The 14,308-nt window shown below is 43.3% G+C and overlaps 1 protein-coding gene across 3 annotated transcripts in view; it reads left to right on the top strand.

The window, feature by feature from the left end:
- The window catches only part of GATB (glutamyl-tRNA amidotransferase subunit B), a 224,983-nt gene that overhangs the window by 197,151 nt on the left and 13,524 nt on the right, over positions 1-14,308 (top strand). For all 3 annotated transcript variants that reach the window (XM_030191645.1, XM_030191644.1, XM_030191643.1), the window contains exon 13: positions 8,395-8,529. In XM_030191645.1, the coding sequence (XP_030047505.1) occupies positions 8,395-8,529 (135 nt within the window). The remainder of the gene's footprint in view (positions 1-8,394; positions 8,530-14,308) is intronic.

The raw sequence follows: 14,308 nt of genomic DNA on the forward strand, positions 1-14,308 counted from the left end.
ACTTCATTGGCTTCCTTTTCCATTCACATATAAGTTCAGAATTCTCTTACTCACTTAAACATGCTTTCATTCTGCAGCTCTTGTGTCTTATCTCTCCCTGCACCCCTCCTTAGAAATTTCATCTGCTAAGTCACATTTCTAGTTGTGTAAAAGTTTGAGCACACCTGGTCAGATTGTATTTTTCAATGAATTCCCTAATTATAAAGTTAAATACAACAACTTTCTACAAATTTTAATGCATGTTTACTGTTTTTTTTTTTTTTTTTTGCTGATTTAACAGATTGAAAATAATACCAAAGTTTAATATGGCAGGTACAAAAGTTTTGACACCCTTCCAGTTGATTCATTACTGGGTTTTTTTTTTTTTTTTTTTTAACACTAATAAGGACAAAATGTTTGAGGTAATTTTATAAAGGCATTTTCGCACATGTATGATACTTATAAAAATTCCCCCACCCCGCCCCCGGAAAAAGTATGCATGATGAAGAGAATAAGTACATAAATATTGCCATACTGGAAAAGACCAAAGGTCCATCGAGCCCAGCATCCTGTTTCCAACAGTGGCCAATCCAGGTCACAAATACCCGACAACATCCCAAAAATGTACAAAACATTTTATACTGCTTATCCGAGAAATAGTGGATTTTCCCCAAGTCCATTTAATAACGGTCTATGGACTTTTCCTTTAGGAAGCCAGCCAAACCTTTTTTAAACTCCGCTAAGCTAACCGCCTTTACGACATTCTCTGGCAACGAATTCCAGAGTTTAATTACTCGTTGAGTGAAGAAAAATTTTCTCCGATTCGTTTTAAATTTACTACTACTACTACTACTTAGCATTTCTATAGCGCTGCCAGGGTTACGCAGCGCTGTACAAGTTTAGACAAGGGGAAGGACAGTCCCTGCTCAAGAGAGCTTACAATCTAAAGGTAATAAGCTATGTAGTCAGTGTATGTATCAGGAATGGGGAAGGTGGTTATGCGCCAAAAGCAAGAGAGAAGAGATGGGCCTTGAGTAAGGACTTGAAAATGGACAGGGAGGGCGCACGTCGTATGGGCTCAGGAAGTCTGTTCCAGGCATAAGGTGAGGCGAGGCAGAAGGGGCGGAGTCTGGAGTTAGCGGTGGTGGAGAAGGGTACAGATAGGAGTGATTTGTCCTGAGAGCGGAGGTTACGGGTTGGAACATATGGGGAGAGGAGGGTAGAGAGGTAATGGGGGGCTGCAGATTGAGTGGAGTTGAACGCATAGATGTGAAGCGTCTGTTCACGCTTTCCAAAAATACTAGGACTAGGGGGCATGCGATGAAGCTACAATGTAGTAAATTTAAAACGAATCGGAGAAAGTACTTCTTCACTCAACGTGTAATTAAACTCTGGAATTTGTTGCCAGAGAATATGGTAAAAGCAGTTAGCGGGGTTTAAAAAAGATTTGGATGGCTTCCTAATAGAAAAGGCCATAAGCCATTATTAAGATGGATTTGGGGAAAATCCACTGCATAAAATGTAATGTTTGGGGATCTTGCCAGGTACTTTTATTTATTTGGATTTTTTGCGCACACCTTTTTCAGTAGTAGCTCAAGGTGAGTAAATACCTGTGTAACTTACATTTATTTATTTGGTTCACTTGTATCCCACATTTTCCCAGCTTATGCCCCGATGCTCAAAACTCTGGCACTGTACAGAACAGTGCTGGAGTTTACCACCACAACAGCACCCAAAAATAAGTTCCTCATGCTCAACGCTAATAGTATGCAAATGATATGCATGCTTTTAGCTTTGAGCATGAGGAAGCAAAGCGGCAGGGGCGTGTGCACGAGAGCTGCATGTAAGCAGAGCTCTTGTGCTCATGCCCAGTCCAGCGGGGGGGGGGGGGGGGGGGGGGAACAGAAGTTTCTGAAGTGTGCCATATCGGTGTGGCAAGGAGAGGCCTGAGCAGCTTCTTTCTGGTTCACGTCACTCACATTAGCTGCAACCAATTAACAGGCAGAAGGCTGCCGAGCTTCTGAGTTTCACTTTCAGGAGATGGGATGTTACCTCTCAGGTTGGCACTTCTTTCCCTTGATACCACCTCCCCACCACTGCTACAGCCGCCACCATCACCACTCCTTCCCGGTACGATGGTCAAATAAGGAATTTGCATCCTCTCTTCAGAAACCCTAATGCCAGCTCCGAATTGGCGTTAGGTTTTCTGCGGTATAGGCACCCTTCTTCAGGGCACTGTGCTCTGAACATTACAAGGAATAGGAAATGATCTCATTTAAATCGCATTTGCAGGCTATATGCAGTAGTGTGGGGCAAGCACAGTATTTCCAGCATTAGGGGCATCTGTGTATTATGCTAATGGCCTCTAGAGCCTGTGTTTGCTTCTGAGCAGCGGGACCATAGTGCGTATTGTAAGGGGGCTTGCACAGGGGAGGAGCATAGGCAGGGCTCCCACCTATAGCAGCTCTAGGGGTGGTGAAACTGTAAGCATCTAAATGTTAGGTGCACCGATATAACAGAACCTAGGCACCCACCATGCAAACTTGGGGTGCCTAAATGAAAATGCCCACTTGTAGAATTGCCTCCATAGTGAGTAGGGGATGATGTGGTCATTATTTTGGACCTTCATTAAGATTGCAAAGGTAAATGTGTTTCTTTGATGTAATCATGGTCCTACAAAAATTTGATATGAAAAGCAAATGTGATATCTAAAAATCTAATATTGCATTTGATTTCTTCAGTTTCAACCCCTGAGAGGATCAGTATTTAACTTTATACCATGTAGAGATTGTGTTATCTTCTGTTCGCTTAAAAATTCACTGAAAAATATAGTTTGACCAGGGATTCCTAAAATTCGAACACAGCTGTTATCTGTGCCCTTCTCCTCCCCGGGAACTCCGTTCATTGGGTAAATCTCTCTTCTCTGTACCCTTCTCCACTGCGAACTCCAAGACTCTGTTCCTTTTATGTTGTTGCACCATACGCCTGGAATAGACTTCCTAAATCAGTATGTCAAGCTCCAGCTCTGGCCATCTTCAAATCTAGACAAAAAAGCCCACATTTTTGAGGCTGCTTATAACTCCTAACTCCTAGTCACTTGTTTAGTGTCTGTTTTATCATTCCCACCTTAAGTAATTCCCTTACCCCTTATTTGTCCTGTTTGTCTGTCCTGATTAGATTGTAAGCTCTGTCGAGCAGGGACTTTAAACTTATATATTCAGTGTACAGTGCTGCGTACATCTAGTAGCGCTATAGAAATGAGAAGTAATACTAGTAGGCCTCCCCCAACTTGACTTCCTTCTTTTCACTTTATTGCACCCTACGCCTGGAATTTTTTTATTTATTTTTGTTACATTTGTACCCCACACTTTTTCCCACTCATGGCAGGCACAATGCGGCAGGCAATGGAGGGTTAAGAGACTTGCCCAGGGTCACAAGGAGCTGCCTGTGCCGGGAATCGAACTCAGTTTCTCAGTCCACCACCCTAACCACTAGGCCACTCCTCCACTGTTACTAGTATTGGAGATTCTACATGGAATGTTGCTATTCCACTAGCAACATTCCATGTAGAAGTCGGCCCTTGCAGATCACCAATGTGGCCGCGCAGGCTTTTGCTTCTGTGAGTCTGACGTCCTGCATGTACGTGCAGGACGTCAGACTCACAGAAACAGAAGCCTGCGCAGCCTTCTACATGGAATGTTGCTAGTGGAATAGCAACATTCCATGTAGAATCTCCAATAGTAGCAACATTTCATGTAGAATCTCCAATAGTATCTATTTTATTTTTGTTACATTTGTACCCCGCGCTTTCCCACTCATGGCAGGCTCAATGGGTTAAGTGACTTGCCCAGAGTCACAAGGAGCTGCCTGTGCCGGGAGTCGAACTCAGTTCCTCAGTTCCCCAGGACCAAAGTCCACCACCCTAACCACTAGGCCACTCCTCCACTTCCTTGTTGTTAACAATATCCCATCCTTAATATAGCAGAGAAGAGACATTCTTTTCCTCTTAGAAAGCAGGGTATTTGTCTCCTCTTTCAAAGAAAATGGCTAGTCTTCCCCATCTTCCACCCAGCAAACAGTGCCATGTGCCAAAATGAGGCCCTGGCTGGTTTGAGTCTTATAGAGAAATTATATATATATTTTTTTTTTGATTTGGGTTATTTAGTGTAAACTGTTGGTGTATGAGTCCCCTCTAAGCATCCAGGTTTGCAATTTGTCCCCATAAATCTAGAATGTATTCATTACAATCAATGCATTAGCCTTGCAGGTCATACTTGAATGCTAAAACCTAGACATGCACCATAAAACACATCAAAGTGACATTCACCTCAGAAGGATAGTAGACTGCTTTTTAATATCAGGGCTGATGGCTACAGGGTAATCGGTTCTGACCAACAACTAGAGTCCCACATCCAGCTTGTCAGAGTGGTAATACTTTTGTACTCCCATCCCACTGAACATGATACACATTTTCCTACGATTATTAACTACATCACACTTCTGTTACTAGTCTGTGTGGTATCGAAGACAACGGGGCTAATTTTCAATGCAGAAAATATCCTAAAAGTGGCATAAATCTGCATTTGGACATTTTTCTCACAAAATCGTCCAAATTGGTATTTTCAAAACCAATTTTTAGACGTATTTCTATGAAGTCCATCAGAAGTCTGTTCAAATCACAAGGGGGCATGTCAGGGCATGCATCTGGATGTTCCTAACATTTGGATGTTTTTCTGCCATAATGGAACAAAATGAAAACATCCAGGGCTATAAGTTGGGCGTTTTGGTCTAGACCAGTTTGATTTTAGATTTTGCTCACACCTTTTTCAGTAGTAGCTCAAGGTGAGTTACATTCAGGTACACTGGATATTTAACAAATAAGTCACAAAAGTGCCCTAAGTGACCAGATGACCACTGCAGGAATAAAGGAATGACACCCCCTTACTTCTTCAGTGGTCACTGACCACCCCCCACCCCCACCCTGCAAAGATACCAGCCTCTGTGACAGCTTCAGATGTTAATGGACAGTCCTATTAGAGCAGCAGGTAGGTTCCTGGAATACCCTAGTGGTCGATACAGTGCATTGTAGAAAAGGGGACCCATGCTCATAATCCACTCTATTATACTTGTGGTGGAAAGTGTCAGTCCCACAACCCCCCCCCCCCCCCCCCCCCACATACACACACAAAACCTACTGTACCCACATATAGGTGACACATACTTCCATAAGGGCTATTGTAGTGGTGTATAGTTGGGTAGAGTATGTTTTTGGTGGGTTTTGAAGGGCTTACCATACAGTGTAATGGTGAGATGTGTACCTAGGACCTTTTACATGAAGTCCACTGCAGTACCCTCTAGGGTACCCCACTGCTCTACTGGGATGCCTATGTGGCCAGTTCACTAGGAAAGCTGGCTCCTCCTACGTCCCAATGGCTTGATTTTGTGCATTTTTCACTTGTACCTTTTTTTTTGGGGGGGGGGGGGGGATGGTCCAAAAAGATAGATGTACTAAGCACAACAACATCTAGGAAATAGTCATTTTCAAAGAAAAAAGATAAACATTTTTCTGGTTTGAAAATGGTCATTTTTCACTACTTGATTTTTGGATGTTTTCCGCAAAATGTCCAAAGTCAGATTTAGACGTCATATCGAAAATGCCCCTCAATATGGACTACATGGGGGTAGTTTTATAAAGTATTTTCCACATGCAGAGTTGCATTGCATTCCCAGGGTGATAATTTGGACCGAACATGGGCAGAGTTGCAATGTACATTCATATTTTATAAAACACGCGTTTACTTGCATAGAGTACATGCACACATATACATCTGTGGAGCAAGTATAAATTTGTGCATGACGGGAGATAGTTCTAGGTGCATATTTTAGTCACATGACTACAACTATGTTGCTGTAATAAAATAGGTACCTTTTTATATTAAATACAATTCCAACCCCCACCCCCCCACCCCCCTAGTTTATGCATTATCAGAAAAGGGCAGCCAGAGCAAGAGGAACTGGACTCTGACTCTTGGCAATAAGGCAGTATTACAGATTTCAGAGTGCGTGACCAGAGGTTCTGGGTGATGGTAGAGTGCTTGCAGCAGGGAGGGTTTTGTTTTTGTTTGTTAGGTTTTTGCCTGGCAGTGTTACCCTGCATCGTTGGGCTTCCAGTTCAGTTGCTATTGGCCTATTTTGACCTGCAATGCCATGAGCGTTTATTGACATCTACAGGCCTTCCCTTCCCCTCTGCTCTTTTTACATATCCTTTCCTGACTGACTTAGGCCAACCTTTGCAGCAATAGTAGGAAGACTTGGTCAGGCGCCACAGACCAGAGTATCTAGATATGGAGATGGCTGAGAGCCCCATTCAGCATACAATAATGTCATCCTTATGAGAAAACAAAAAACACCAAGGAGTATTTTATAGTATTTAGGGGAAAGGAGCACAGTCCTCTCTAAACTTAGCAGGAGTCATCCAACTGCATTGCTGCCATTGCGGGGGGGGGAGGGGGTTGTTTGCTTCAATATTGTGTTCTCTATCACTAGGGGCAGACAGGGTCTCTGCAGAGCTTGCCTATACCTCACTATTGAAAATGTGATGTTGAAGAGCACCCCGCACTGACAGGACCATAGTTGGAGGACTCCTGCTCAGTTTAGGGGGAGCAGTGGGTAGGAACCTCAGAACTTTACCATGTGAGAAACTCTCCAGATCCTATATAATAATTTGTACCTCCAACATTCTGTGGCTGGCTGTCTGGGTTCGTAACATCTCCTGATGTCAGCCAGTCTCCAGCGTTTCCTTCCCTCTCACTGTCCCGCCCTCGCGTAACAACGTAATGACGTCAGAGGAGGGCGGAACAGTGAGAGGGAAGGGAACGCTGGAGGCAAGCTGATGTCAGGATGTTAACAAGCGGAACAGAAGCCAGCCAGCATGAGAAGGTTCAGGTACAAATCGCTGGACATGGAGGGGAGGAGAGAATCGCGGGACATCGAGGGGAGGGCAGGGCAGAGGAGAATTGATGGACATGGATAGGATGAGAGGAGAGGAGAGAATCGCGGGACACGGGAGGGCAGGGAAGAGGAGTATCGCTGGACATGGAGGGCATGGGAGGGGAGGGAAGAATTGGTGGACATGGAGGGGAGGGCAGGGGGAGAGAGAAAAAAAAACACACGTGAGCCTTCCTAGGGCCCGTTTCATTGTTGACGAAATGAGCTTGGTTCCACTAGTTGATCATAAAATCCCCTTTTGTTTGAAACTATATAACGCTTTGTAAACTCTCTCTATGTTAAACCTGACAATAGTCTCTATATTAAACCAGTGGTAACAATGATGATACTTTGCTTTTAGGGCTTGTACACATTGCCTCATCCCAGAGTGGCACATTTTGCTATTTCTCCTTCAGGGTCCCCACACCAAGAAGAGCCCTTAAACTCAGAAATAATAATTGAACCAATTTATTCCAATCACCTAAAAATATTCTAACTTAAAACACCCACCAGACCATGGGTTTTAGGTCTGAGAACACCATTCCTTACTTTGAGTGTTGCCTCCACAAGATCCCTGGCTGGCCTAAGATGCAGGACCTAATTCGGGAATTGAATGCAGATCTTTCAGGGGCGACTAAGTCAACCCAGCAGTGAATTTTAAAGGCCAGAAATTGTCCTCTTGCAGTGGAAACATGTAACTAGAGAAAAGGTTAAAAATGCTAGCTTTTCATTTCTTCTGTTTTAGAATTACAATCGTAGTTCATGGATAGGACGTTTTCCAATACTGCATCTTTGCCGTTTAAGGGTCAATTCTCATCATAAAAGACTGAATAGCCAGGAGATTTTCCTGCCCAGTATTCACTGCTACTTCAGTAACCATCCTAGGTGAATAGATATTCTTCCAAAACAGTATTTGAATACTGGAGGATTTTTTGGAAAAACTTGCTTAGTTAGGAATGGATTATATGGAAACAGTATAAATCTATCTTCTGTTAAAGCTTGATCAGATTGATTTGTTACAAGATCCAAATGCCCCATTCTAGGACAGTTGATAGCCAAGGAGAATACGATGCTTCCATCTCAGCACATAAGCACAAGACCCAAGCATTGCAAAAGCGGTCCAAAAACTTTTGTAGTTGTGCATGTACATCGGGATTAAAGAATTACCCTAGCTCGTATGTTTCAGTCATAGTTTAAGGCAATTTACATACAGATGCAGTATTCCCCTGTCTCTACAGTACCTACAGTCTAAATTTGTACCTGGGGCAATGGAAGGATAAGCGATTTTCCCAAACTCACAAGGAGCATCGGGATTTGAATCCTGATTCCTCTGGTTCTCATTCCACTAGCTCTAACTGCTAGGCCACTCCTTCCACTTCTAAGTAAATTGTGATCTTTAATAGCGCTTTGTTTTGTTTTGGAATCCAGGTCTTCCAGGAACTTTGGAAAGGTGAAGGGAAGACACCAACCCAAATATTAGAGGAAAAGAATCTTGGATTGATTCAGGACAGAAAACATCTGGAACAAATCTGTCAGAATGTGATAGAAGAGCATCAAGAACAGGTAAATGGCATGCAAACCCCCAGAGCAAGCTGGTGCAATGGGATCATGGATTTTATTTATGTGATGGTCTCTAGCTAATCCATTTTGATACAGAAAGTGAAAGTGCCTTGGTGCTTTGTAGCTTTTACTACATGAGACGTGGGGTAAGGAATAATATATTGTAGAGGAATATATTTGAGTTATTCCCCAAGTTTTCCACGTCATCACTGTGACCCCTGACGCAGGTGCTAGTCACCGAAACACGGCCCGTGTCGGGTCTTTTTGTCAAGGCTCATTCATTAAAGAACTGTGTTCCATTTTTAAAGGCCCGTGGTGCTGTTTTTTTTGTTTGGACTCTAGCTAATCCATGAAATTCACATGTCGGTATTCAGCTGGGACGGTGAGCATGTTTTTAAAAGCCGGCCGCTGCAGCTGGATTAAATCCTGATGTCCAGTCAGTGGTCGGCTCTGAATATCTGGTTTCTACGGTGATCACTGGCACTATCCTGACAGCAGCAATATCCAGTCCTCTATCTTGTTAACTAACCAGTGCTATCCTGTAATATTTTTCAGGGGGGCCGAGGCTGCTACCCAGATAAGGGCTTTGGAATATCTAACCATCAGTTTTCAAAGGTTGCATCCCATACCAGGGAAACCTTGCAGGCTTCTCTCTTGATCCCATGATCATTGTACTTTTCAAAGTAGCAATTAAGGATTTGTACTACTCCAGTAGGAGGGACAGTGGATTCTGTGTTACATGTGTGTTTGGTGAAGTTTAGTAAAGGTCATGACTTGTATTAATCTTGAACACAGAAATGATTCCTTGGTGGAGGCAGCCTGATTATATATCGATACATTTTGGGTTACCTTTTTTAGAGATGGAACTCAGAGTGAAAGAAAAGGTTAATTATTAAAAGCACATTGTGAAAATTCATATTGCCTTCACCTATTTGAGTCAATATGAATGTAACCTTAGGTAGCGTTGCAGAAAAATAACTCATGAATTTGTACAGCTCGTAAAAAGCCAGACTAAGGATCTTTTTCTTTTTCACCTAACTTTTTCAAATTATGTTTGAAGGTCATAATATGTCATTTGTATTTATGTTGAGTCATCAAGTGCCGATGTCTTTCTGAGAGAAATATGAGTTGGGCTGAAGGTTTTAGGGGAAGGACTGAACTCAAGTGGCAGTGCATTCTTTTTCTTTTTCTTTTTTTAATTGAACATTTTCAATTTTCCAGTGAGGTACCATTTAAGGAGGAACCCATCAAAAATATTTTTCTCAGAAAAATTTAGGATTTTTTGTTCTTGCCCCTCAGTTTTCTCCGCTTCCTTTGAGCTTCCAGCTGCATCAGAACCGGGGCTGAGAATCTGGTGCCATAAGCCTATATTCACAACTGTTCTGCAGTTTTTCCTCTTTTTAGGAATTGGGCAACTCCAGTCCTTGAGTGCCACAAACCAGTAGTATTTTCAGGATATCTACCTTGAATATGCATAAGATACATTTGGATATAGTGGAGGCAGTGCATGGAAATGCATTGTTTGCATATTCAATATGACTTTTGATTTAATCTTGCATTTGCCCATTTCCCAAAGTTAAATCAGAGACAATGAACAAATCTTGTTACTACTCCATGGTATAACTCCAGGGCTCCAGAGGGACATTCCCCTTTGATCAAACCTCTTTGGGCCATGTCCCTGAGGCCACAGCATATTCATTGTGGATATCTTGAAAACCCAACTGACGTGGCACTCAAGGACCAAAGCTCCATAGCCTTTTTCTGTTTTACACCTCTTCCTGATTCATTTAATGCAGTCACTGCAGTTCCAGTCCTCAGTAGCAAGTTATGCACCAGTACTTCTCCAGAATTCGACAACTGTAGGTTCTAATAGGGCTAAACCCAGAGACTACGAGCAAATCTTAAGTATGTGAGCCCCTGGATCCCAGCACAATAATCATCTCCTACTGCCCTAGAACAATTATCTGCCTCCCATCTCTTAACTAAGCCATCATCCCAGCGTAGCTCTATCCCAGCACGCATCATTTCTGTCCCTTTCCTTCTCATTGGTACAATTCCCCTTCCACCTCAGCATGATGTTGCCCCCTTCCTGTTGACAGAAGAAGAGCGGGGCATTTTACTTGCAGCTGCTGCCTCCTCTGGACTTCCATCCAACGTTTGAGAGAAACAGTACTGGTGGACACTACATGGTTCAAATTTCAGATTAAATGTGACAGAGAAGTTAGTCAGAGGTGAGAAACACTGCTGTCCTGCTCTGGAGGGAATTGCTTCAGGGGCAGGTGTTAGAAGGACGACTGTGCACAAGCAAGGGAAGATGGAAGAAGCTGCCAGTAGTTCCATAGCCAACAGCATTAGCACACCAGGACACAAAACTGTAGTCCCGGACTTCAGATCCAACCAGTAAAGTAGCAGTTCTACAACCGAGTGCCTTATCGTGGGCGCCCTGATTCTCTGCTGTGAGAGCCTTTTCTATAATAAGATCTGGGCACCCAGAGTCCATTATAGAATACTAACTTAAGTAACCCAGTATTGGTGTACCTTACATTTAGGCGACTGCAGTTACACAAGCCATAGACGTGATCTAAGCGCGGGCACCCAAATGTGGCAAAGGTGTTCACCTCTTGCAGTGTTATCTACCTTTAACATCCTTCACCATTCGCAGTCAGGTTTCCGTACCCATTATAGCACTGAGGCATTACTAGTCACCTGCTTATCAAACTTCAAACAAGAGCTATCCATTGGTCGGAAAGTACTTTTGCTTGACATGTCAAGCGCCTTCGATATTGTGGACCATGACATACTACTTCATCTTCTAGACTCTTTCGGCGTAGGTGGGTCGGTTCTACGCTGGTTCAAGGGCTTCTTAACCTCCAGATCCTATCGGGTCAATGTGAATTCAACCATCTCTGCTCCATGGACTGCCTCTTGAGGGGTACCCCAGGGTTCGCCCCTTTCTCCAACATTATTTAACATCATGCTGGTACCGTTAGCCACAGCTCTAGCAAACCTAGGCCTCAATCCGTTCATCTACGCCGACGACATAACTATCTACATCCCCTTTCATACCACCGTATCCGAAATAGCTGATCTCTTTGAAGCTAGCTTCTCCACAATTGAACACTGGGCTCAGGTGTTTCGGTTTAAACTCAACAAGGACAAAACCCAATGTATCATACTCTCGTCCCCCCATAGCCCACTCACTGAAACTACTCTTCCAGTTCAAGGCTATGTTCTACCAATTTCCAACAGTTTGCGTCTTTTAGGAGTGAATCTGGATGTGCACCTACAGCTAGACAATCACGTGCAACTAGTCTGCAAAAGAATGTTTAATGCTATGTGGAGGCTCCGGCGCATAAGACATTTCCTTCCCAGAGAGCTGTTTCGTACCCTAGTCCTGTCCCATCTTGATTACTGCAGTGGGATTTATGCGGGCTGCAAAGTCTCTCTCCTAAAAAAGTTCCAGACAGTCCAGAACACAGCCGCGAGACTGATTTTGGGTAAGAATCGATTCGCACATGCTCAGCCTCTGCGCTACAACCTTCATTGGCTACCTGTACAGGAACGTATCGCCTTTAAAATCTGTGCTTTAACCCATAAAATTATCTATGGGCTTGCCCCGGACTACATGCTCAACTTGATTGATCTTCCACTCAGGAATTCTGTGCCTGCTGCACGGTCATATCTTCAGCTCCACTTTCCTAACTGCAAGGGCATCAAATACAAGTTGATTTTTTCCTCTTCTTTCCGCTATTGCTGCCCAAAAATCCGGAATGCTCCGCCAAGGCACCTCAAAATGCAAATGGACCACACCCTCTTCAAGAAATTACTGAAGACTTACCTCTTTGTTGCAACCTACTCTCCTTGTTCCCCTGCTGATTAATATTCTCCTTTACGTTCCCCATCCTGCTTAGTTTTCCACTGTTAGTCAATGCTCCCCTTGTTTAACCTTTTTTTCGCTTTATCTGTATCTTCATAATTTGTAATTCCTCCTAATTTTCTGTAAGCCACATTGTGCCTGCATGTGTGGGAAAATGTGGGATATAAATGAACCATAAATAAATAAAAAAATCTATGTTCTACATGTGATTTGGAGCCCTGCCCATGTTCCACCCTTATCTACGCCCATCTTGCATTTGTGAGCCAAAGCACCTACGTTCGCCCTTGTGGAACAACGCTTAGGCACTGATGTGCATAAGTGCTCCCTTTTTCAGCGTATACATTCGCAAAGAGGGTGCCACACACACATAATACACACAGCTTGTGCATGATTTGCTTGCAGTTTTGCTCTTGTTTGTCCTTTATAAATGCTGCAGAGGACCAGTATTCCCTTCTTCATGCCCTTTCTTATATTCCTTAGCATTTTTTAAACACTTTTATTTTTATGCAACTTGTCGGCTCCCTTAGGCCTAAGTGTTCCAGCTGGGATATCACTTTTTTTTTTTCATTTTTCTCCATGATAGCTGCAGCAAACTCAAATGGTTCTATGTTCCTTGACACGTCCCAGAAAATTTCCAGTGGTTTCAAACAGTGCACCCAGTATAGCAAGACCATATCGAGAACAGATTGTCATAATTAGTGTTTGCCATGCATGGATTGTTATTTGAATATTTTTACTGCTGTAATTGTCTGTTGCTCATGTTTGATATATCCTTACTGTACACCACCTTGAGTGAATTCCTTCAAAAAGGCAGTAAAAAAAAATCCTAATAAATAAATAATCACTGGCACCCAATTATAGAATTGCTCTGGAGGAGGAGTAGCCTAGTGGTTAGTGCAGTGGACTTTGATCCTGGGGAACTGAGTTCGATTCCCACTGCAGCTCCTTGTGACTCTGGGCAAGTCAGTTAACCCTCCATTGCCCCTGGTACAAAATAAGTACCTGAATATATGTAAACCGCTTTGAATGTAGTTGCAAAAACCTCAGAAAGGCGGTATATCAAGTCCCATTTCCCCCTTTCCTTCTTTAACTGTGTTCGTGCACTGATGGTACTCCCTCCAACCCCAAGGGCTGTGAACGCTGCCTCCTCAGTATCTCCAGCCAACCTAGAGAAAGAAAGACCTTACCTGGAAGTTAAATCCAGGGACCCTCCACGTGGTCACATGCAGCATTGCTACTGAGCCAGTGGTTTCTAAACACTATTAACCGCTTTTAATTTTGTTCTGAAATGATAAATGTCTTCCACATGAAAGGATAAACAGCATTAACAGAAAGAAACTACCTAACCAAAAATAATGTACTATTTCCTAACAGGGCCTCTGCGAGGCTGCAGTTAACTTTCAAGTCCCTTGGGTCCCCCAGTAATTATGATCACGCTAATATTGCATCTCTCAGAATAGTCTGGGTAAATAGGCAGTTTAAAAACTGTTCACACTCCCTGCTAGTAAACATATGTAGGGCCTGATATTCAGACCCTGGGAGTTAGACGGGTTCCCCCGCGGTCGGCGCTAAACCCAGATATTCAATGCCGGGCTATTTCCAGTGACGGGCATTGAAAATCCAGTTTGTTTTTGGCTAGTTTAAATATAACCAGCTAAGCTGATATTCAGCACTAGCTGGTTAAATTTAAACCGGCCAAGAATATACCTGCTATTCCAGTAGCCTAATTTAGTCACCAAACAGCCACCGATGCGCTGAATATTAGCGTATAGCCAATTATATCACACAGTATAACTGGCTATTTGCTAAGCACTTGTCATGGTCGTGGCTGTGCCCCTGCGTCCGGACTTCCTCCTCCCTACACTGATGTCTTCTGCCAGTTCCCCTGTGTTCTGATGCCCCAAC

This window comes from Microcaecilia unicolor, chromosome 2, assembly GCF_901765095.1.
Source record: "Microcaecilia unicolor chromosome 2, aMicUni1.1, whole genome shotgun sequence".
Taxonomy (NCBI): Eukaryota; Metazoa; Chordata; class Amphibia; order Gymnophiona; family Siphonopidae; genus Microcaecilia; species Microcaecilia unicolor.